Source organism: Balaenoptera acutorostrata, chromosome 16 (genome assembly GCF_949987535.1).
Source record: "Balaenoptera acutorostrata chromosome 16, mBalAcu1.1, whole genome shotgun sequence".
Classification (NCBI taxonomy): domain Eukaryota; kingdom Metazoa; phylum Chordata; class Mammalia; order Artiodactyla; family Balaenopteridae; genus Balaenoptera; species Balaenoptera acutorostrata.
The window spans coordinates 13790350-13816880 of NC_080079.1; the positions used below are offsets into that span (position 1 = coordinate 13790350).

At 35.9% G+C, this 26531-nt stretch overlaps 1 protein-coding gene across 2 annotated transcripts in view; it reads left to right on the plus strand.

Annotated features, from left to right (window-relative positions):
- PDZD8 (PDZ domain containing 8) overlaps window positions 1-26531 on the plus strand; it is an 86734-nt gene that overhangs the window by 46834 nt on the left and 13369 nt on the right. For both annotated transcript variants that reach the window (XM_007173165.2, XM_028164238.2), the window contains one exon: window positions 5340-5442. In XM_007173165.2, coding sequence (XP_007173227.2) covers window positions 5340-5442 — 103 coding nt within the window. The remainder of the gene's footprint in view (window positions 1-5339; window positions 5443-26531) is intronic.

Genomic DNA, 26531 nt, shown 5'->3' on the forward strand with positions numbered 1-26531 from the left:
TCTACGAACTATAGTAAAGCAAAGAGCAACAAAGCAAGGCACAATAAAACGAGGGTATGCCTGTATACCTCTACTGCTATTTCATATAGTAAAACAGCTGTTTTAATTCTTCTGATGTCTGAATTGTAAAAGAATTTAAGAAATTAAGTATGAACCCATATGACATAAAGCCAACACTATGTTTTAAAATGCCAAACTCCAAAATGTTTAAGTGCAATGTTGGCATGCTATATACTTATATATGATACTTTCAACAAAAATGAACTGTAAAATGAACTGTGGCCAGAAAAATAAGAATTCAAAATAGTGTTTTATCTGAATTTTCCCTCTCTTTGCACCATTATTCCATGACTGTCAATTAGTTCTTCTAATGAATTTATTGAAGATGTCTGAAGGTGATATTAAGATACACTGTTTTCAGAAATTGCTGTTTATATATGGATTGCATAGAAAGAGAAATTGAAGGCCCAGAGACAAATTAAGAGGTATTTAGGTTAAAGGTGAGGAAGTAAGTTCTTGAAAGACGTGTATTAGTAGAAACAGGAAGGGATAACTGGTATAACTAGGATAGGGTTTAGTGAGTGACTGAGTATGTGGATGGGTATAGGTGGAAGAGGCAAAGGAATGTTAAGGATTTGAGTCTAGGAGAATTATGGTCTCATTGACTTTGATTTGGTCATCAAGTATTGATTATTTTCTAATATTAGAGATATAAAGATCAAGACAAAGCTTCTCCCTTTCAGGACTAGTGGGGGAAATAGAGGTGCTTGTTTCAGAGGGAGATGAGTTTGACTTTATATGTCTTAAGTAGTAGGGCATGGTTAGATTTCCTTGTAGAAGTGTTCTGCAAACTTGACGGTTTAGACATGGAGAAGGAGAAAGACAGGGACTGGAGATTAGGTTTGGAGGTCTTCGTCATAGTCAGGGAGAGTTAAGTCCTGGGTGGGGATAATTTCCAAGGGGGAGGAATATAGACCAGAGGTAAGCATATATAGGAGGTCAGCCAAGTTTGATTCTTTTCACAACCCTTGAGTTGATATTTGACTCCCTTCAGGTGTGAGATTCTCCTTTCAAATTAAGTTTAATCATCCAAAAAAAGAAAAAAAGATTTTTGGTTTTCACTTTTGATTATAAAAATGACTTTCTTATAGAAGGGTGCACAGGGAATTCCTTTCCTTTTCTCAGTGGTTTGGTCTTGAGTCATATAAATTCTCTCTCTTTGTTTCTTGATAGGTGATGTTTGTGCTTATGCTCAACATGAGGTTTCAGTACACCTTTGCCTTTAAAAAAAATAAACATTTTGAAATTGGAAAGAACTTTTATAGAGCTAATAGCTCTTTCCAGAGACATGTCTAAAGGCAATTTTCTTTGCCTTTTTTGTTTGCAGTACAGACTCCTACTCCCTTAGGAAGTAGTAATAGTAGAAATGTATTTGTACTCATTTCTTGTTAATTCAATATATGTTGAGTGTTCATTTTACTCAAAATATGTATTAACCAGTGACTGTTGCTACTTGTTTTTGGTGATTATATAATTTGAATGGTAAACCTTTGTTTAACTCAAGACTGAATTGTAGATGTACAATGAAAGTGGATACTTTTGTTTTAAATGTTCTATGTAAACTAAAGCAAATGCCTTCTTAATTCACCCAGTTGGCTGGTACTAGTGGTACAGTGGAAACTCCTTTCTGGCATTTCTCTAGAAAATTATGTTTTTCCAAATCAGTCAAGAAATCAGGATAATGGGGGATACTATTATTCTTCTTCTAAAAGAATTAAATCTTAATCAACATAGAATCATTAGTAGTTGAAGGAATCCACTGATTGCAAGTCAAAAGCAGGTTCAGGAAACACTAACATAGGAATTATGTCCCGGGAACCAGATCTGGTGCTTGTAGGAGAGAAACAGTCAATCCAAGCAGTCAGTCTCAGGTATCTCTTTTTCCCTGTCTGTTGCTAATGGTGGGTCATTCTTGCAAACAAAATAAATATTAAGAAGTTTATACACATAGTATACTTTATACAGATCCTAAGAAATAATACTTTTTTAAAAGAAATAAGTTTTCTAAGCAAAATAGATCTTTACTAAATTGGCATTTATGACACATGCTTTAGTGTAGTGTTGTTAGCTTTTCTAGAGTACTAGTAATGTTTGCTCAGTTTTTCCAGAATATTCACCATTGGCTACAGATCTTTGTAACTACTTTAACAGAAGAAATGTAAAGAGTAGAAGTGAGTATTGTGGAGTGCTCTGACATAGACTCAGAAGTTGATCTAAAATCAGAATTAATAAAAGCAGTATCTATTTCAATGGCAAAATTAAATTCAGGGTAATCAGACAAAATATTTTCATCCTTAAGAAAAGAAATAAACATCTGAAGCAACATAGAGCCTAACAACCCAACCTAAAGGTGTTTTTGGAAGTACTTTTAATAGTTGATCAGTTGCTTTTAAAATGAAAGTTTTCTGTATCTGGAATATTTGTCACAAAACAAAGATCAAGGCTATCTGATAGGGCAGTTAATGTTTTATGTACTTTAAAATTTCATTGTTAAGAATGATAACTATTAAATGTTAAATATTTGTGGTATTTCAATATTTTAAATGATTTTTATTTGGAATTTATCTTAAGGGACCCTTCTTTTAATATTTTCTGTTATCAAATGTCAACATCAGATAAAAATCCATTTTATATTTTATTGAAATACATAATCTTACTGCAGTGTATTGATTCATAGTAAAAATAAAACAAGCATTTATTATTATATCTTTTTGTAACAAATCTCTGAGACTTTTGATATAACCCTAATGAACGCTCATTATTCTTTTTCTCTTTAAACAGCTTTATTGAGATATAATTCACATACCATACAATCTATCCATTTAAAGTATATGATTCAATGTGTTTTAGTATGTTCAAAGGGTTCTACAGCCGTCATCACAACCTAATTTTAGAACATTTTTGTCCCTCTCAAAGAAACTCCATACTCATTAACAGTCAATTCCTAATCCCCCTACTCCTCCTCCCCCAGCCCTTAAGTAATCAATAGTCTACTTTCTGCCTCTATAAATTTGCCCATTTCCAGACATTTCATACAGTTTGTGACTGGCTTTTTTCACTTAGCTTGTTTCCAGGGTTCATCCATATTGTAGCAGGTATCATTACTTCATTTCCTTTTGTTGCCAAATAATATTCCATTGTATGTATATGCCACGTCTTATTTACCTATTCATGAGCCGATGGACATAAGGGTTGTATTCACTTTTTGACTATTATGAATGATGCTGTTATGAACATTCATGTCAAGTTTTGTATGAATGTATGCTTTCATTTTTCTTGGTTATTTACCTAGGAGTGGAATTTCTAGGTCATATGTTAACTCTATGTTAACTTTTTATGGAACTGCCAAAATATTTTTCAAAGTGGCTGCATCATTTTACAACCCCTCCAGCAATGTGAGGATTCTAGGTTCTCCACATCCTCACCCATACTTGTTATTGTCTGTTTTTTAATTAGGCATCTAGTGGGTATGAAGTAGTATCTCATTGTGGTTTTGATTTGCATTTCCTGATTGCTAATGGTGTTGAGCATATTTTCACGTGCTTATTGGCTTTTTGCATATCTTCTCTGGAGAAATGTCTATTCATTTTCTTTGTCCATTTTTAAATTAGGTTATACTAGGTCCTTACGAGATACATGATTTGCACATATTTTCACCCTTTCTGTGGATTGTCTTTTTGCTTACTTGGTGGTATCCTTTGAAGCACAAAAATTTTAATTTCAGTGAAGTCCCATTCACCTATTTTTTCTTTTGTTACTTGTGCTTTTGGTGTCCCATCTTAAATCATTGCCTAATCCAAGGTCACAAAGATTTGCTTTTATGTTTTCTTATTAGACATTTAGGTCTGTGACTTATTTTGAGTTAATTTTTGTTGTATGTTTTTAAAATGTAAAGAAAGGTGTTATGAAAAATATAGAATGACTTATGATTTCAGGGGGAGATTCCAAGCATTATGCTTTCTTATTCCTGAATCCTGTAATATCTGATGAGAATTTGAGAGTACTAGCTGGTGCATAGCCTTCTCTGCATGACCGTAAAGGCCTTTAGGTAGTTTGCTCTTTTGGACACATGGTGGCAGCAGAGCTTTGATGAATGAAAATTCTCATTTTCCTAAACTTAGTGTTTTATAATTATGAATCTTCTTAATGCTCTTGGCAGTAAATTGTTGAGCAGTAAGTTTAAGTTGCCTTTCAGATTAAAAATTATTTAAATTTATGAACTTTTTTTTGCCATGAGTTTATTCTGACTTTTCAGGTTATGAAGCCAGTTTGTGAAGTATGGACATGATTTGCTTGAGTTCTCCAACCTTAGGACACAATTTTCTCTTATTACTCTAAGGTCTTTTATCCACTTTTCTTTCATTATCTCACTCCTATCCCTATAATCTTCGTGTAGAGATAAAGTAATAGAGTAGCAGTCAAAATGTTGATTAATGCTAAAGGTAGTCTCAAACTTACTCCTAAAGAACATTGGCAGAATTACATTCTGGCTTAGAAGATAGATAATATAGAAGTTGAGCATGTGGGTAACAGTTTTTTCCTTCAATAAGAAAAACTGCTTTGTCATCTCAAGATTGGACCCAAGATTTCCTTTTTAGATCTGAATATTAAACAGTAAAATTAAGTGATACAATTATTCCCTGACAGTTATTTTCAAGATAATAGAAATAATAAACATTTACTGAGCACTGACTGTTTGCTAGACACTATGCTAAATGCCTTATATGCATTGTCTTTTATTCTCACAACAGCTCTAAGAGGTAAGTTTTATTTTTGGCCTGAATTTTCCAGAGGAAGAGATGGGTTTAGAGAAGTTAAATAATTTGCCCAAGGTCACATTAGTAGGTAGAGATGTACATGTATGTATGTGTGTTCATAGCAACTGTATTGTACTATTTTATGTTTAATTTTTATAGATATGGTATCATACTGTATATATGTATCACTCTGCAACTTATTTTTAAAATTCAAATCTATAGCTGATTTGAAAATCTATAGCTTTTGCTACTGTGTATAGATATCTGGTCAATTTGTTTACCTCATGAATAGATACTACTTTCTATTTCTTTGATTTAGCTGCTGAATAACAACTTGTCCTAGAATTTCACCTAATTTTTAGCTTTACTTTTCCAGTAGAGGGTATACTGTACAAAGTGTTTAATTAAATTTTTTCCTCTGTTAACAGAGTAATTTATTACTTTTTAGTATAATGATCAGAAAGAAAAAGTTTAATACATGTAATTGGTATAATAGTCCCCTTGTTTTATTTTATACTGCAGGTTACTTATTTTTGGATCCTATGACAGAGAGGCAAATATTCATTGCACACTTGAGCTGAGCAGTGGCGTTTGGGAAGAAAAACAAAGGAGTTCTATTAAGACGGTAAAATAGATTTGCATAGCTTTACATCTGTATAAAGTTTATATTCTATAAGTGTTGTTTTATTAATATTTCTGTATCCTAGAGTTATTTTTGGTCGTATGCAAATAATTATGAATAGCTCTTATTTGTCTTGTTGCAATATATCCATAATAAAATGAATCATGTAAAACTATAGTATTAATTGCTTGCATAAGAAACCTTGTCTAACTAATTTTCCTTTTATAACTTTAAAGTTGTTTCATAGTTGTGGAATCAGAAGGAAATGATTCTGAACACCTTAGAAAGCATGTAAATTCAGAGCATTCATTCATTCATCAGATATTTCATGAGCACTTACTTTGTACCAGGCACTGTGTTAGATGCTGGGGAAACAGTTCAAGACAAGAGACCCTGTTTTTGTGGTGCTGTCATAGGGGAGAGGTTTGATAATCGTCTGCCTGTAGAGAGAAAGGATTATAGGAGGATGGGGTAAACCTGAGAGATCAGATCAGTTAGGAGGTATTTAGGGGGAGGTGTTGGCTACTTTAACTAGGTGGTAGCCAAGGAAATGGAAAGAAGAGAATGGATTTGGGACATACTTTTGGTGTGTGAAGGACTTAGAGTTCCAGTTTCTTTTTTGATCTCTCTCAAAAGAAACTGTCACCTAAATTGCAAGACTTTGAAAAAAATGTAAAGGCTTTTAAAATATTTTAAGTGCTATAATTAAAAATACACAAAAACAGTGCTTTACTCTCAACATTTTTTTTTAATTTTATTTATTTATTTTTGGCTGTGTTGGGTCTTCGCTGCTGCATGCAGGCTTTTCTCTAGTTGCAGCGAACGGGGGCTACTCTCTCATTGCTGCGCCACGGGCTTCTCATTGCGGTGGCTTCTCTTGTTGTGGAGCATGGGCTCTAGAGCGCAGGCTCAGTAGTTGTGGCCCACAGGCTTAGTTGCTCCACTGCATGTGGGATCTTCCCAGACAAGGGCTTGAACCCATGCCCTCTGTGCTGGCAGGCGGATTCTTAACCACTGCACCACCAGGAAATGCCCTCTCAACGTGTTTTAATTGGACTTGTTTGGGTTCTTTGGATTCCTAAATGAGTAAAAATTGTCACTAGTTATTAGCTGATTTGTTGAGCTAATAACCAACAACCAAACAACTCAACCAAAGTTGAGTTGGTGTTTTCTGAATATTCTGCATAGCAGTTTTAATAGCAGTTATGTTATGCTTCTTGGAATTTGCATAAATCTAGTTGTCTATTAAAGATTTTAGAGCATTTATCAAGATGTTGTCTACAGAATTTCTTTATTAAGCCCATTAAGTTTCACAATGAAAATAGAATCCTAGCATTTTATGGCTGAAATAGGGAAGAAAAAAAAAATCAGTGTCCTAAAGGGATCCTCAGCTTTTTTTTGTAAAGAAAATTTATTTAATTTACTAAGCATATACTGAAATATTGGGCTGGCCAAAAAGTTCGTTCGAGTTTTTTTCACACCATCTTAGGGTTTGGTAATAATAAAATTCCAAGAGTGCTTTTGGAACCCCTAGACCTCTCCAGAGTTGCTTTTAGTCTGTTTTAAGGTAAGATCTATTTAGCACATCAGTAGTTTTTTGCAGGAATAAATTATAGTTGTGTTCTTTAAAGCTGTATTTAGTAAGTTAGATGTTTAGCTGTTTCTATCACATTTAACTCTTGGTGGCAGTATAGCAAATCCTATGATTATTATTTGTAGCCAATATTTAGGAAAACTCTCTATTATGTCTTCATTATACTGGTGAATAGGTACTTTTGAACTGTACTACCTAGCTGTTTTATAGTAGTAGTAATGTGCTTTTTGGTATTTCTGGGATAGTCTGTTATTCTTCATAGCATTTTTAAAAAGTTACAATTCTCTTAAATAGATACATAAGCATATTGCCATGCTGTCAAAAATTATGACTTTTAATGGTTATGTGGTATTTTTTTGGATGCCTCTTTGACTTTTAAATTGTTTCCAATTTCTCCATGTAATAATTGTGAACATTCTTATATAAAAAATTGAGCAGTGTGAAATTCTTTTGGAATAAATAGAGTAATTTTAATGAGTATGAGAAAGTAGGGAGAAGTAAAGCTGGAAAGGGAAGATGGGCTGACCCCCAGAGTTTGAATGTATGAAAGTAGTTGGGAGAATAGGATTTGGGGCATGGGAATGACAGGGTCAAAATAGTTTTTTTTAGGAAAATCTCCCCTTTCTCTCATGGTTGTTCATGCCACCTTTAAGTTACATCTCAAGCAGTTTGAAGCAACTCCTCAGAGAAAATAACCAGCTTTATAATTTGTTCTGAAATAATAAATACATGAAAAAGCAGTATTGTTTTGTCTAGGTATGAAATGGTCATAACTTGCCATTGCAATTGGCATTTTCAGTTTCCTTTATTATACTTGCAAAAATATGAGATTAGACAGCTTTAATATTTTGTAGCAAAGGTTAGTAAGACTTTAATCTTGAGTCATAATTTTAGATCTTAGCATATGTCATAGGTAGTTTTGGAGAAGGAATTCTAGGTTACTAATTACATCTGGTGTCAAAAATGTCAGCGGCACTGAAGTGTCTCCAGGCACTAAATTACATATGTCTGAATTTAATAACTCTAGGGAGGAGAATTAGAGTGTTTCTCAAGATTACATAAAGCATTACAGAATAGGATTTGATAATTTGAGATACATTGTAAATTTGGCTAGCAAAAAAGTACATCATTAAAAAAAAGTATGCTAAAAAGTATTTGAGTTTAGAAGCTATCTTTGTATAAATAAATAATTCAGGTTTAAATCAGTTTTTTTAATTTTGAAATTTATTAAGTGAAGTTAGCCACCAGTTTCAATGAATATGCAGAATGAAAGAAAAATTAATTACATATTTTAAATATGCCTTTGAGTTTTTCAGACATTTTTTAAAGCATAATGTACCTTATGCTGTTAAATTAGGGAAGATCAATAATAGATGGAAAGTTTTAAATTTGTAGTATTTGCACAAATATGGGGGGGGGGTGGAGATGGGTTGGGCAGTTGTGGAGATGGAACAGTTGTAATGCAATAGCTGCGAGTCCTAGCAAAATCTAATGAATAGTGGCTTAAGCAAGAAAAGGATTATCTGTCTTGTGTGATAAGCCCTGGGTTAGTATGGCAGCTCAGCAATATTGTAATCAAGGAGCATGGCTCTTATTGGCTTTCTCCTCCATCATCCATAGCACAGGGTTTTTGTCTCCATGGTTGCAAGATGGCTAATGCACCCCTAGGTATCCATCTTTCAAGAAAAAGGGTGAGGCATAAGGCATGCCGAAGAGACATGTCAGCCAGGTTTTGGTTTTTTAAAATGCTTTCCTAGAAGTTCCACTTATATCTCATTGGCTAGAACTAAATCATGTGGCCTCCCCCAGCGGTAAGGAAGTATGGGGAATCATTTTAGTTTTTCAGCCTCAGTAGAGGTAGAAGGCAAGGGAAAAAGAGTTACTAATGCCTTTTAGGAGGCCGGTCCACAGTCTTGCCACAAGAAAAATTCAAATTCATTTGATGACTTTTTATTTTTAATGGAATTTTTCTTGAATTGGGATATCAGGAAATAGTTGAAAAGAAGAATTTAATAAATACGCTGCATAGAACCTACTTCCTATTTATTAGATATCTGAGGAAAGTTTGGATCAAAATCAGACACTTAGGTCAGTGCCCTGCTTATTAGCTCATTTGCACAATGAAAGAGCTCATAGGGTAAATGAGGTACTTTGTGGTAGTGTTTGTTCCTTAAAAATAATAAATAAGGAAGATTCCTCCTGAGAATCACATAAGATTTGATAGCAAATAAATTAGAAATTAGGCTTAAACAAAAATTATAAGATCATCTTGCAAGAGATGAGAGAGCCAATACTAAAAATATGTTTACCTATACCAAAAGAGACAAGGCACTTTATGATTTATTTCAGTCTGTTGCATTATGCAGGTGTGGCGATGATAATTTGCTTCCCTTTAACTAGGGAAGAAAATTCAAGGAGTTTTCAGATTTTAAAAAAGTTTCAGGCCATGATATTTCAGTAGGAAACTATGAAAACAACTGTATAACTCTAGAATTTATAGTACTTATCAAATAACATTCACAATAAAATTAATCTGACATATATTAAACATATTGAGTATACATAATCATTATTATATGCATGGTAAAGCAAACAGATCTCATAAATGTCACATAGACACACATAGTTTTTAAGAGGGAGAGATCCTGAGTCTTACCCTCCCAGAGTTGGAGTTCCCTCATCTCCACCCACTTGCTTTACCCTTAGCCCCAGACATAAAATAGGTTATCGGTAAATGTTCTTTTCTCTTACTCTCTCTCAACTATCCTGCCTGTGCCATCCATGTCTTCTCTTCCATCGTTTATCCCCACTGTCACTGGAGTCTTCAAACATTGTTTTATTCTTGGTGCAACCTGGAATTCTTGAGGCCATTTGGAGAGAAGAGAAGAAGGCACCATGAATATGAGCTGTGGAACCTCTGAATCTGGGAGCTCTGGGGTAGAGGAAAAAGCACTGGGGGCCTTTTGGCACCCGGCTGTTCAGTCTAGTTCTTTCCCTTGTTCTCCATTCTGAATAAAAGGAGTTATGAAAAGAGTTTTAATTTTAAAAACAAGCTTTTTAATGTACATTTTTTGATACTAACCCTATTCCCTCTCCTTCCACCCTACCACACTATGCACTCAGACACTTGATAGCAATTGTCCTTTGTAAGGGTCAAGTCTTTCCTTCTCTAATTAGAGATAGAAGGCTAAAAATCTAACTTGTTAAGTCAGTCCATTGGCATAAATATGTCACTGTCAAAGCGGAAGGAAGAATATCGATTTCTTCCTTTGAAGTGGAGATGAATTAGAAAAGAATCTTCCCTGAATATATTAGGTGGACAAAAGAGAGATCCTGGAACAGTCATGTGTTCATTGTAAAAAGAAGTAGAAGCACTTCATGTAGCCCAGTATGCAGGTACCAGAGGGAACTATGGTTAAAGACATTAGGAAATGTCATATTTCAGATCTGTCTGAAAAATAAGAAGTAATAAATTCCTGAAAAGCATTCAGCAAACAACTTGGGGAGAGTCCATAAATAATAATTTGGAGCTCTTAATCAGAATGAATGTTTTCCTTTCAGAGGGTTATATGGTGTCAGCTGGCAACTTGAAATTGGCCACTGCTATAAGAAGGGCTTTAGATAGGGTCTACTGCACCCAAAATTATGAAGTCAGAAGAATTATCTAGAGTCTAGACTTTCTTTTTGTTTGATTTGAGTGGTACTTTTCCTTCTCTGTACTGCTGCTTCCCTATCAAAACCTCATTTTTTATATATATATAATTTTATTTATTTATTTATTTTTGGCTGCGTTGGGTCTTCGTTGCTGCATGCGGGCTTTCTGTAGTCACGGAGTGCGGGGGCTACTCTTCATTGCGGTGCACGGGCTTCTCATTGAGTTGGCTTCTCTTTGTTGCAGAGCACGGGCTCTAGGTGCGCGGGCTTCAGTAGTTGTGGCACGCGGGCTCAGTAGTTGTGGCTCGTGGGCTCCAGAACACACACTCGGTAGTTGTGGTGCACAGGCCCAGTTGCTCCACAGCATGTGAGATCTTCCCAGACCAGAGCTCAAACCCTTGTCCCCTGCATTGGCAGGCGGATTCTTAACCACTGTGCCACCAGGGAAGTCCCAAAACCTCATTTTCTGAAAGGATCTGATTCTGAGAAATAAATAATTTATATCAGGTTCCCTTCCATTTTCTTTTAAACATAGCCTTACATTTAGACATTTGAAGAGATGATGCCTACTTTCTAAGAACTGTCAGTGTAGGAAAAGAGACATGTGAACCAAATATGTCACATATGTAATACTTCAGAGTCTATGAAATATTGATACTTTTACCGTATACAAAGACCCAAAGTCTTTTGCCCGTAGGATCTGTACTTGCTCCCTTAAATCCCACTACCTCGAACAAAACTAGACTGTGTGTGGTATTCTGATAATTAGGAGACAATTTGGGAGTGGTGTTAGTGGAATCATTTTAGAGCAGAGGCAAGGAAGGCTCTGAAACTATGGGGAGATGGAATTTGAGTGGAAAGGCCTTCATAATAAGATCAGCCATGTTTAATTGCCAAATATTGAGCCTGATAATATGCCTTATAGAGTTCAGTGAGTCTCCCTTTACTTCCAGAGTAGAGGTTAGGGCCACTGAATACAGGAAACATTTGGTAGAGGGAAAGTAGTCATTTTGGAGAAAATACAATGTATAGGGAAATCTTTCCTGTCTAATATGAAGATGCCATACAAGCATATAGAAGAACTGGAAACAGTAAATGCATTCTCAACTTTCAGAAAGCTTTTGATGAAGATCCATACCAGAGGTTCCCAAATCATCTAATTACTAGGAGAATATTTTATCTCAGATAGATCTGCATCAAGGATAGGGGAAACAGGGTAAAAATGACCAGGTGTGATATCCTGAATGATTGAGTCTGGGACTTTGATCAGTTTTCACAAATGATCTAAAATAGCACTGTCCAATAGAAATAAAATGCATGCCACTTAGGTAATTTTAAGTTTTCTTGTAGCCATATTTTTTAAAGTAGAAATTAACAAGTAAACAATTTTAGTAATCTTTTATTTGACCCATACACCTAAAATATTGTCATTTCCACATGTAATCAACATAAAAATTAAGGAGATTTTTTTTTATAGTCTTTGAAATCTGGAGGATATTTTACACTTAGAGCACATCACAATTCATCCTAGCCACACTTCAAGTGCTCAGCCACATGCGGCTAGTGGTGACTGTATCAGACAGCACAGATGTAGAGGGAGCAACGTACAATATAATATTCAGATTTGCACATGTCATTAAACTTCTGTCGATAAAACGTGCCAAGTTAAAAGGTACAAAATTGAGAAAGCTCTCTCAGGACAAATATGTAAGAAAGAATTCCAAACTGCCTAAAATATGTGAGATCTAGGCTCCCTAAAGAAATAGACAATATATCATTGTACCTCCAAAACAAGACAACTTTTCATTAGAGTGGGTGTCACAAAATGAATATGCTTATTTTAAAACTATGAAGTTCTCAGAGAGAATAAATTATTTGTACATTTCTGGTTTCTATAATACAAGAAATTTATAATTGCTAGATAAGGTGGGGAGAAAGAACTGAACTTTATATGGAAGTGAGATAGCCATATAAAGATAAATGGATGGGAAAAAATTAATGTTCTTCAGCTGAAAAGACAAAGGTGGGTGAATGATTAACGGAAGCATATAAATATACAAAGTAAACAATAGAATGATCAACAGATTTATGGAGCAAGGAACTAAGTCTCTGGGTCTATGAAGATAAATCTCATAGCGCTAATGATAATTACATGCTAAATGCTAAAAGAAGGGCACTTAAAAGGTCTTTGGTAATACTGCATACTACGTACTTGCTGATAGACTTTGCAGGAGCACAAATATGCTATATTCTATTTATGCTATGTGTCCTGCACCTAGTAGAATTCCTGGCATGTTGCAGTTGTTCAGTGAATGTCCTGGGAGGAGGGAGGGGAGGATAAGTGGCCTTCATGGCTCCATGCTTCTCACAGGACAGGCTCACCATGCTTCCAGCTTCTGCTTGATGCTCCAGCCCCTGGCCTCACCTAATACTACTTCTTCCCTCTGTCCTTCCAGCCGAAGGGTGGTAGTGACTATCTGAGACAGAGTTGCTTCACTGTCTCCTGTTTGGTTCTCAGTTCTTCCATCACTGAGTAGCCATTTCCTCCTTTTAAAGTCCTTCTGTTTCAAATATTTATGTGTGTCTGCCTTCTTATCAGTCCCTAACTGACTCACCAACCAATCATCATTTCTCTGGGAAACCTTTCCTAGTGAGCATGAAACTCTTTGTTAATATTTATCACAGTTGGGAGTTTTCATTTATATTTGTATGATAATTTGATTGGGGTTATCTCTGCCAGTATCTTCCTTTACAGCAGATACCATGATTGTTTTTGCTTTCAGCACTTGGCATTTAGTGGGTATTCAATAAATGTTTTGGGGAACACTGAAGCTGTCTGTTTAGCTATGAGCCTCCATTTACCCTTAACCTTTTTTCTTCCAAACTTTCAGCATGACATAGTTACATTTCTGTCTCTTTTCTTCCTTCAAGGCTATCTCTGATGTATGCTTTAAGCAAATAAAAATGTTTAGGTTGAGGAGGTCCACAAAATTAGATTTACTGCTCAATATTCCTTCTGTATAAAAAGCCTGGTTTTTAGAGTGAGGAGTTTACAAATACGGTACATAATGGTATAATGGCATTATTTAAAATATCAGAAGAACTTCTTACCCAATGAGTGTAGTTCAGCATAGCCTAAATAAAATGACTGTGGGATCTAAAATTTTACTTGCCTTACTTCCCTTTTAGTTTTGGAGAGTTTTAGAAGTTCTTGCTGAATGATATTTGTCCATGAATTATTGAGTGTACATACAAAGAGTCTCAAAGAACTCCCTAAAGAACTGTGGTTTCAAGTAAGAACATCAGAGACAGACAAATTTATAAATACATTAGGCTAGATGCTTCAGAGTTGGCATTTTGGTGTGTTTGTTTAAGGCCAGATGCCTTGCAGATAGTATTATTTGGTGCTCCTATTTAACCATTTGCCATTTACAGTCTTAATCTTGTCAAAAGGAAGAGAAAGATTAAAGCAAATAAAGCTTTTTTGAAAATGTCAGTTTTTATGAAAACTCTGGTTTAGTTTCATTTGATAATATTTGCGAATACAGTAGGGACCAAAGAAATTTTAACCATATGTAATGTTCTATAATTTGGCTTCTTAAATAAACTAAATGCCTTTGAGCTTTAGTAGTAAATCCTATTCAGCATTTCCACTCTTAAAGTTCATCTTGGTTAGAAATGAGGGATGCAGTTTTCTGTCTCATATTTTCTAAGTGTGTTTAATATGATTGTGAAATTCTGTGAAAAGAGTAGAAACTTAGGTTAAAATATAGAAGTGTCTCCAAATCAAGTCAGTGTAAGGCACTGGGTATGAGAAAGAAGAAACTGAGTATGAGGTGCAAGGCAATGAGAATGTGGTCCCTTCCTTCAAGGAGGAGGAAATAAGAACAGTATGATGAGCATCAATATTACTATAGCATATGAATGCTCTAAGAGAGTTTCATAATAAAGCACTATGAGGTTCTGTTGAAGGGGAGATAGCATTCTTTTGGAAAAACCAGGAAAGAATATTTTGAGGTGACATTTGAGCCAAGCCTCACAGTATATATAGGATTTTAAAATGGTAGTAAGGAGGGCATTTCAAGGTGGAAAACATGGGGTAAACCCAAATAAAGAGTATGAATGTTTGAGTATGTTTAGGATACATTGAGTCATCCAGGTTGGCTGAAGAATATGGTAATGCAGGAAGATCATGCAAAACAAGAGTAAAAGGATTGGACCATGTTATCCAATTAAAGAAGTGCTTTAAATACCAGCCTAAGAAGTTTGGCTGTTACTCCCAGACAGTTAGCAGTTATGGAGGCTTTTAAAATGAAAGTGATCTCATCACAATCTTGCTTTAGGCAGACTTGGCTCTCACTTTGAGTCTTAGCTATTTCACTTATTGACAGAAGGATATTTCATTTATTGACAGTCCCCAAACCTATCTCATCCACAAGTATTTTATTCCTCTATAAAATGGGAATGATAGTGCTTCACATGGTGTGTAAGGGATAAATGAGACTCTGTATATTAAAATGTCTAGCACAGTATCTGGCATATAGTAGGTAGTAAGATGTTTACTAAATCTGGCAGCAAATGGGTAAAGTCAAGGATGATTTGACAAGGGGAAGACTTGAAATAGAAGAGGTGAAGGGTAATGAAGGTCTGAAACAGAATGGTGGTGAAAATGGAAAATAGAATCATTGTGGCTTGGATACCACTGGAAATGGAGGGGGTTTTGGAGAAGGAGAGAGGAAGCCAGAAAGACGAGAGCAATGAGGAGGGAGAAGGAAGAAGAGGAAGGAGATCTTATTCTGGATGTGTTGAAGTTGAGGTACAGTGATGGTCAAAAGTCAGTCCAGAGATGGATTTTTTTTTTATGTGCTGCTTTGATTATTCATTTTCGTTTGTTTGTTTTTAATATTTTCAGTGCTGTTGATGAAAGTTTTAGTATCTGGTAAGTTGAAAACTTTATTTTGGGTATATACTCTGTTTTTAGATTTCTTTTTTCAAGTAGGATAAAGAGAAGCAGAATGGTTTCACAAAAGAATAATAAGAATCTAAATATTTTTTTGAAAGAGCTTTTGAGAACAAGTTAAGGAAATAATATTAATGAAACTTAAACGTTGGTTTTAATAAAACTTAAACATTCTGTTTCTTAGAACCCTCCAGTTCACTGCAATCCAAGTAAAACTGATTCACTAAGTTCATACTTTGTCATGAACTAAAACATTCCTATTCAAGGCACAGTAGCACCTTAACGTAGAAATCCATTTAGCCAAATAGCTCATTTTCTGAGTCATACACTCAGATGCAGGATACAGAACTAGGAAATAAACAATTTAGAAAAGTGTTAGAGAGGTTTTGTCAGAGATCCTGCAGTGTATACAATTCCTTGCCCATGTGCGTTCAGTCCAGTGATATTTAGGAGCAATAACAAGATATGAGTGATTTCTCTGTGCCTCTCAGGATTTTAAGACATATGCATTAACCATTTAATTCTTACAACAATTCCATGAGAATAGGCACTATTATCATCTCCATTTTATGTACGAGGAAACTGAGACACAGAGAGAAAGTAACCTACCCAGATCATCCAGCTAAGCAGGTGGTAAAAGCAGTCTGCACACCCAGAGCCGGTATTCTTCATTACTGTACCATCTCCGTGAATGGTGGCTTCAGGTCCAGCTCTTCCACTCAAGTTCTATGCCCGTGAACAAGTTATTTCATAATCTCTAAAAAAGAGATAATAGTAATGGTTAAACACTTTGCCCAGTATCATGGTAACTGTAACAGTAACTTTTATTACTGAACTTGACCCAAATGCCGCCTCTTTTGCTCCAGTGTTTTTAGTGCTATCTGATATTTTGTATATCCTTATAAATCCCCCTCTCCCTTTTAAGTCCTTCCTATAACAAGGGGAGGAGGACAAGGAAATAGCTTCCTCAAAGGATAGTGTTGTTTTAAGACAAGAGTTTCAAATGGTGACTTTTAAGAACCTCAGCAAGTTTATTAAAGGCTATTATAAGAAGGATAGAGATCAACTAGCTGTTGGCCATCTCAGCTGAGGGTAAAGCATTGACAAACTTAAATTTCAAGAAGGTTTAAGACAAGTAAGAACTTCTTAGGAATAAAGAGTGTTAATGTCATAGCACAGTAAAAAAAGTCTAGATGTCTGTAATAATAGAATATTAGAACATATAGGAAGTAGTAGCACTCATTTTTGCATTTTACTATAAATGTGAAGTTTATCATTTACTTATTGAAGGTACTTTAAGATGCATAGGCCAAAAGTAAAACCAGGTTGAAATTTGTGTTATCATCTTCAAACAGCCAACTGGAAAGGGCAGCAACAACAATGCTTAATACATGTGCCCTATCAAATGAGTATTTCCATAAGGTGTTGTGTATTTCTCCACGTACATATTGACCATGAATAGCATTTAAAGTGGGTTTAGGGACAGCTTCATTTCCCATTTGTAAGCATGTTGATTACATTGATACTGGATTGTACTAGGCAAATATGTGGTTATATTTGAAAGCTGTTTATATATAAATAGTATGCTCTATACTGGAAGAGATAATGTTTTTATTAATCACTGTAAAAAAAGACTACTTCTGGGTCAAAAATTATATTTCTTTAAAGGTTATCAAGTAATTATCTTCGAGTATAGACAGATAGCTTGTTTTCTAAATGATGTGTGAGTTATCTTTCATAAATTGATCAACACTGAGAATGTTGTCAGAAGTCTAAGTAAGAAACCATTGAGCATAAGGAAGTAGCTATCATGAAGCAGAGTTTTAGTTTTTGTGGTGATACATTCATTTGTGAAATTGGAGGATACTTGCATATTTTAACAGTAAAATCAGTAATTTCTATAAGATAAAAGTGATATATGTTTGGAAATTGGTATGAGCTTTCTTTTTTTGCCCATATTAAAAATAAATTCAGAAGGCTATAAAAGAAAGCTGCAAAAGTCAGCCATAATCCTACTATCCAGAGAAACCACTAATAACTTTTTAGAAGAACTTTATAAATACAAGTATACACACACTATTCATGAGGTATGTTTATGGTTCTCTTTTTTTTTTTTTTACATCTTTTTTAGAATATAATTGCTTTACAATGTTGTGTTAGTTTCTGCTAACAAAGTGAATCAGCTATATGTATACATATATCCCCATATCCCCTCCCTCTTGCGCCTCCCTCCCACCCTCCTTATCCCACCCCTCTAGGTAGTCATAAAGCACTGAGCTGATCTCCCTGTGCTATGCAGCTGCTTCCCACTAGCTATTTTACATTTGGTAGTGTATATGTGTCAGTGCTACTCCCTGACTTCGTCCCAGCTTCCCCTCCCTGCCTCCCGCCCCTGTGTCCTCAGGTCCATTCTCTACATCTGTCTTTATTCCTGTCCCGCCCTTAGGTATGGTTCTTTAAATAAGAATAAAATGAGATTGTGTATTTTATAACCTACTTTTTTTTCCAACTTAGCAATATACTGAGGGCATATTTTCATCGCCATATACATGTATTATTGTTTTTATATCTGCATGATATTCCACTGGGTACCATAATTTATTTAACCAATCATTTATTGATAAACATTTAGACTTTTTCCAATTTTTTGATGTTGTAGAGAAATCTATAATGGCAGTGTATATATATTCATGCACATTTAAGTCATGGTTTGGCACACTTTTTCTATAAAGGGCCAGATAGTAACTGTTGCAACTACTCAACTCTGCTGTTTTAACTCTAAAGCGGACAGAGACAATACATAAACAAATGAGTGTGGCTGTTTTCCAATAAAACTTTTTTAAAACAGCTATAGTTTGCTGACCCCGATTATGATTCCTTGATCAAAGATTACGCAAAAATAAAAGGCTAGTAATATATATTTCAAAATTGCATCCCAGCTAGAATCAAGTCTATAAATTAGATAACAGTATTGTATCAATGTTAATTTTCTGACCTTGATAATTGTACTATGGTTATATAAGAAAATGTCCTTGTTAGGAGATACACACTTAAATATTTAATGGTGAGGGGGCATCATGTCTGCAACTTATTTTCAAATGGTTCAGGAAAAAATATGCAGAGAGAGAAAAAATGTTAATAATTGGTAAATCTAGATTTAGGATAAATGGAAACCCTTAGTACCATTTTTGCAACATTTCTGTAAGTTTGGAATTATTTCAAGATAAAAAGTAATAAAAAACAATCTGGCCCTAAAGCTCTCATACTTCCTTAGTGAGGTGTAAATCACCCTGTAGAAGGACATTGGTAACATAGGAAGCTGAGGGTTGACCTGGTGATTCAGAATCAGAGCTGTTTCTATTTGACAAAGGAATTAAAAAGGGCAAGAGTGTTCCACTCCATTGTTCCCATAACAACTCAGACTTTACATACTTTTCAGAGTTTTTTATTTCACTGGAATAGTTGTATAAATTTTAAATTATTATAGTTTCAGATCAAAATATTAATGGAGACTTCAATCACATTTAAAAAGGGAAAGAGAAGAAACCCTTTGTATTGCAAGGTAATCATTTGGACGTGATTACTTTCCTAAACAGCCTTTCAACCTGGGCAAAGGATCAGTTTTATTCTTTGGATCTCTTAGGTCAATTGTATTTGTATAATGGACTTTATTTTCTCAGCATATTTCTACATCTTTGTTGTCTCTCAGATGAGGCAATGAAAGCAGGCAGTCCTAATTTACCATTCAGTTGCTTTAGAGACAAGGTTATCAGATGGCCAAGCTGGCATTCCGTTTTAGAGATTGAGGGGCCTCACTTGTATTTTCACCCCAGAAAGAGGTCTTCCTAATCCACCTGAAGAGAGACAATAAAAGTGCCTGGATTGTGCTAGATATTTATTCCTGGAGTTCATTTAATCTTGACAACAACCCAGTGTGGTAGACATTAGTATCCTCTTTTTACAAATAAGACTCACAGAGGCTAACTCACTTGCCTGAGACCACAAAACTAGTAAACGTTAGAGCTAGAATTCAGACCCAACACTGAATACAGACCATCCCAGACACTTCAAGAAAGAATTTTGAATCTGTCCTAGTACTGAGGAGGAGTTGATTTCAGTATTTTTGTTGTTGTTTGTTTTGTTTTTTAACTATTCATTAAGAAGTGATTATTGAAAATTTAGGCATTCTACTGACAAAGAAAATGTTTACATGTAAAATCCATGTGAGAGAATTTAGGATTTATTCTCTGTACTATGCAAATATGCCCCTTTAAGAACCCCCCCCCCTTTTAAAAGTAATTTTTGTCATCATTTGGGACGGGGCATGAAAATTTACTTCTGCAGTGGCACTCTTTTATTTATCTGGCTTATGAGTTTAAGATCTGTTATGATTTAAACCTTTATGAAGTGGTTAGACTTTAATGACAGGTCTTTGAAAGGTTTTGTGGGAGTTGATAGTAATTTGTATGCCAAGAGATAAAAACAAGACATTTGCCGTATGTCTGTTTCAAGAGTTATACTTTATGTGAAAAAGGTGGTATGATTACATGCATCCCAATTGTGAATCCTCTTTGCTGATAAGAGACAGTTTCAAAGGAGACAGCTAATAAGCATAGTATCTCCTTTTTTCTGTTAGAGTGATAAATCTGAATGGAGGACGATTGAGAATTTAGTTGAATCCTTGGAAGCAAAATAGTTACCCAGTAGTTGAGAGTCCCATGAAATATTTCAGTTTGAATCTTCTGTGCTGTTAAAACTGCCTGAGTGTAAAAGTAGATTAAATTGATACAGAATGACCCTTCAGAGACTCAGTATTTCTCTTTCTTATGTTTCCTTTTTCATTCTAGAACCTAAACATTGTTTTATTAACTTCTCAGAATTATAATTTATTCACATACGCTTTAAAAGCAGAAATTGAGTAATAGTACTCTAGTTCTAACTCAGTTACTTCATAACTGAGCCAAATGTTACTTGCGTTACTTTACACTCAAGTGTGTTTGTGTGGGGGAGAAGAAGAGGGAGAAGAAGAGAGGAGGGGAAGGGGAGACAGTGAGTATGAATAAGAACATGCACTTTTCCTTGTGAGTGTTTAGCATGGTACTAATGAAGTTAGTGGAATCATCAATTATGGTTGTGATTTTTGAAGGTGATGGATGGTAAAATATGAAATCTGGCTCTAGATCTTCAACAGCCTCATTGCTGCTTCTAATTGAGATGGACAGTAAGCTGTTGGTCCCTAGCCAAGCAGTAATCTGTGCCCTGTAACCGTAAACAAATTGGTTTGACATCTGGTTTTCAAGCAAATGACCAGAAAGTTATACCTCTAACACACTCTGTGCCGAGTTTGTTGTACATCGAAGTTCCCCTTGCAAACGGCTCAGTAACTTATTTAATATAAAAGTTGTTCTAGTTTTAGAAATCTTGACATCTCAAATATAAATCAGAGTTTGGGGATAAATCTTTAATACTCTAGTCGTAATTGCCTGGGTCCCTGATATTCAGAATTCAATTGCCACATCTCAAAGCAAGCCAAGTAAAGGTGATCTGAACAATGGCCCATCAAAAACGATGATTTTTAGTCACCATCTGGAAGTCCTTAGCATGTTGAGTTTATAAGCTAATTGCTCTTAGACTCTCTATACTTGTTACTCTAATTCTACCCATGTTTAAGATGTTTCCCCAGCCAGAGGAATAGTACACTTTTCTGGGGTAATAGAAGTAGGAAGCCAGGATGCTAGGTGGTGTCAGCTTTTAAAAAGGAAGGGAAAGCAGGTCAAATCTCTATAACCTATGAGAAAGTAGGTAAAGCTAGAGAGCTGGCCTGGTACTGAAAAGAGACCTGGAGGAGGAGGAGAGGGTAGAGGTTTGACTTGACAGAAACAGGAGTTTCCCATATAAACTGTTCTATATAGGTTCCTTAGCCAGTCTACAAAAGCCCCTGTTATAGCTGACAGGGTACATGTTTTCAATTTTTAAAACATACAGGCAACAAAACCACTGCAGATCAGTGCAGTAGTAATTGACTACTACAATGAATAGGAAATGCCCTTCCAGGAAATGTTTAACGGCAGGGATTAAACTATGTAGATGGCTCCTTCTTCAAGGCACCCCCCTTTTGGAATCAGATGCTATTTGGCACTAGCAGCCGTCTGGCATCTTTTTCTTCTCAAAAAAAACACTCCTAGAGAAGGCTCTTCTGTTGTTCCAGGCCATCACTGCCCTGAGGTAATCCAGTCCCTAACCATCTGAAAAGAGCTGTGTTAAGTGTACTTTCCCTTCCTCGTTTAACCTTGTTGTCCTGGGTCTTTGGTGGCTGGCTCTGGGCCTTATCCACTGCACAGGAGAATGAAGGAAGGGAGAAAGGAGATTTAGGTTTTAGTTCTCCCAGATAGGTGGGAAAGTATTAGTCCAGAGACCTTTCCCCTCGAATCTTGGCTGGTCCTGGGGCCAGGCAGGCAGCAAGGCTGGGCTGAGCTAGCCCAGGAATTTAGAGCTTGCATGTGTGCTGCCCAAGTCAGACCTGTTTCTGTACTTCTCACCATTTTGGCCATTGTGTGTAGGATTTCAGAACTAGGGCATTCTGTCTTCATTATTACCTGTGAGGGGTCAGTCTAAGCAGTCTCTCCAAGTGCCAAGTGTGCTCATCTCAACAGCAGATTTCCCTGAGAAAAGCAGGGAGAACTTTATGATTTACTTTCAGGGCCTCAGCCTTCATTTAGCAATTTCTGAAGTGCCTCTTTCTCAACATTCAGATTTTGATTAGGTAAATAAAATGTATCCATGGGAGAGGTCTATTTTCTGACCCCCTAGTTTTGTACTTTATGGCCTTGAGAGTACTTGAGTTTGGGGAATATGGATAATGTTGAAGTGTCCTTTGAAAGGAGAAGCACTTAATGGTTTACAAATACATGTATCTTTATGGAAGTTTCTTGTACATGGTATGTTTTTTAGCAAGCAATCAAACTTTGAAGCAATTTGAAACTTGCTTCACTTTTAAACATTTGACTTTTTTTTTTTTTAGGGAAAAAACCTTTGTCTTCTGCTAATATTCATGAAATTGGGATTATTTTTAAAAGGGCTTGGATAGATCCATGTGGATTAAATATTATTTGCTTTCAAGTTTTCAGCCACATCATAGCATTAATTAGCACATCCAAATGCTTTTTATACCATTTACCATTTATTAACTTTGACTATCTAGGGCATGAAATGGGTAATGGAATTGATGTTATGCTGCTTTCTTTTAAGATATCTTTCAGTTGAATGAACCAAGATTCCCTCCCTCTTCACATAGACTGAAACTTGTCAAAGAGCTGTAATACTGAACTTTTTTCACTTCCTCAAGTATGTTATGCTAGCCCTCATCTCCTCCCTTCAAACCTGCCGGTCTCAGATATATTGCCTCCACTTCTGACCTGGCTTAGCAAACTACTACTAATCCTTCAAGTGTCAAATTAAATTTGTTTTTTAGGAATGCCTTCCCTGATCTCTAAATGTTAGTTAGGTGAGTCCTATTAAATCACACAAGTAATTATTTGTTCATGCCTACCTTTTCTACTAGTATGAGGCCAGGGAAGCTCATCTAAGTTATTCACAGTGCCTAAGCACTTGAATGAGTGAGTGAATCACTTAATGCATTTTTTTTCCATTACTTTTCTTCCTCAGTAGTTTTGTAATAGGTTATGTTAAATATGTGTTTTTTAGGTCAGTATTGGTTTTCTGAAAATATTACCATCATTTCATTTTGGGGAAAGGAGGTAGAGAATACACCAATATGCCTGAATATCATGGGCATCTTTTTTTATTTTAATATAATGAGAATTCTGGTAGAATAGGTATTGGTTTACATTATGGACCAGGAATGGTTATCCCATTATGGAATGGGAATGGTTATCTGCATCTAAAAGCCTACTGTTAAAAAGTTCAGTTTTATACAGGTGTTGTGTACACACATGTACAGGTTATTGTGTCACTTCTCCCTTTCCTGTCCCCCTACTCTACTAAAAAAGCTAGGAAATAGTCCTCATGATGTCTTTTTCAGAAGCTTTTTTGATGAAGGAATACTCAAAAGTATACCTGGTCACAGTTATTCAGGGTCTTTCACTTAGTGATCCTTTTACTCTTCTTGCATTTTTGGTTTTTTGCTCAATGTTACAAGCTCAAGTAAGAGAGAACAGTTTGTAAAAGAGTTATATTGATGTGTTATTAAAATATATCCTCTTCTTATCCATTGTATAAAATTATGTCCATGTTAGGAAGGGATTAAAAAATCAATATGTTGTTCCCCACCCTGCCCCCCCCCAAGGTGAAAATAAGGCATCCCAGCTGGGTCCAGGAAAGGCTAAAAGGATGTCAGAGTGTGAGAGCTCTTAAAGGCTATCTTGGTGTTTTTACTAAATTGCTCTCCACCAGATAGGTACACATACAGCTAGAATTTTTTAACCTGTGTCTAACATGATTGGTGAAGTTAAATGCAGGCTGTCTGCAATCTTGTATGTGTTGACTAGTGATTAAGCTCATGTAATTGCTGTTTAGTATGTGTCAGCAATTCTTGACAATTGATAAACTTTTTTTTGGTATGTCATGCAAAAAAATACTAGAAATAGTATTCCTCTTCCAATAGAAGTTTATCTTTTGGTTTCAACAAAATTCAGGCCAATTGACACAGGCTAAGCCACAGAGAAAGCACTTTCCATCCTACATTTTTCTTTTCTATTCCTATGATAGATTGGTTTATTGATTATTTATCTATGTTGACAATATTAAAGAATTTCTTCATAACAGTTCAGAGTATAATCAACTACTAAAATATGAGTTGCAGATAATAAAGCCCACTTTATTTAGCACATGGAGGGTGCTACAAGGGCAGGGAGCAGGGTGTGCTCCTGGCCCAGCAAGGATGGCCTCCAACAGTTCTCCACTCCTCCCAGACTCTCCGAAGCCCACCGCACTGCTCCTGGGAGTAGGGACAGCAGCTCAAGCCTGGGGGCGCAGCTTATGAGTTTGGAGGTGCCTGGGCCTGCACCCTTCAGAGACCTTCTCTGTCGCTAACACTCCAGGACCTGGAGCTGCCAGCCTGGGGGGTCCTCTTGTTATGGAGCAAGGGCTCCTGTGGACTATGAGGACTATTTCCTAGCGTTTTTAGTAGAGTAGGGGGGCAGGAAAGGGAGAAGTGACACAATAACCTGTACACGTATGTACACAACACGTGTATAAAACTGAACTTTTTAACAGTAGGCTTTTAGATGCAGATAACCATTCCCATTCCATAATGGGAAAACCATTCCTGGTCCATAATGTAAAGGTGCAGAAGGAGGTGAAAGCCCAACACTGACAGCACATGTTTGAATCAAAGTAAGGGTTTATTTGCAGGGTGCCAAGCAAGAGAGTGGGAAACAAGTCTCAGATCCACTCCAATCTGGACTTTGATTGAGGGGCTTTTTTAAAGGGAAAGAACAAAGAGGCTGGGATTAATCATCAACTTGTGACATTTCTTTTTTTATTAATATGTGATTTTTTTTAAAAAATTGAGGGATAGTTGATATACAGTATTATATAAGTTTCAGGTGTACAACATACTGATTCATAATTTTATAGGTTATATTACATTTATAGTTATTCTAAAATATTGGCTATTTCCTTGTGCTGTACAATATATCTTTGTAGCTTATTTATTTTGTACATAGTAGTTTGTTGCTTTTAACCCCCTACCCCTATCTTGCCCCTTCCCTCTTCCCTCTCCCCACTGGTAACCACTAGGTTACTCTATGTGACATTTCTTTTTCTTTTTTCTTTTTTTGTAATTGAAATATAGTTGATTTACAATATTGTGTTAGTTTCAGGTGTACAGCACAGTGATTCAGTTTTATGTATGTATTTTTTCAGATTATTTTCCATTATAGGTTATTGCAAGATATTGAATATAGTTCCCTTTGCTATACAGTAAATCTTTGTTGCTTATCTATTTTGTGTACAGTAGTTTGTATCTCTTAATCCCATACTGTATGTGACATTTCTTTTTTTTTTTTTTAATTTATTTATTTATTTTTGTCTGTGTTAGGTCTTCATTGCTGTGCACGGGCTTTCTCTAGTTGCGGTGAGCAGGGGGCTACTATTCGTTGCGGTGTGCAGGCTTCTCATTGCAGTGGCTTCTCGTTGCAGAGCACGGGCTCTAGGCACACGGGCTCAGTAGTTGTGGCTCGTGGGCTCTAGAGCACAGGTTGTGGCGCATGGGCTTAGTTGCTCCATGGCCTGTGGGATTTTCCCCGACCATGGCTCGAACCCGTGTCCCCTGCATTGGCAGGAGGATTCTTAACCACTGTGCCACCAGGGAAGTCCTATGTGACATTTCTTAATCATAGTTTAAGGAGTCAGGATGTCTCTGTTTTATGATTCTCAGGCCAGGTGGTCCATGGTTCAGGGGTCTGTTAGCTCGTCTTGCGCTGGAGAAACAACTTGAGTTTGTATGTTAATGATGATATCTACAGCAGCAATTTTGGTACATTAATGATGTTAACAATAGTAATCTTAGCCATCTGACTCTAGTTGATTAATGTTCAGTTAGCACAGGATTGGGGTAAGAGGTGACAAAGAAAGGAAATAAAATTTTAGATAGAATAACTGCAGCAGATAATCTTAAGAAATAATGATGTTAATTTCTACAACTAATATCTGTCCTTAGGCTAATACCACACTGTCTTAATTACGCTAACATTATATAGTAAGCCTTGAAATTAGGTAGTATAAGTCCTTCAGCCTTGTTCTATTTAAGGATGGCTTTGATTATTCTAGGTCTTTTACCTTTCCGAAGGCCTGCAAAGATTTTGACTGGGATTACTTTGAATCTGTAGATAAATTTGGGAGGAATTGGCATCTTAACAATAA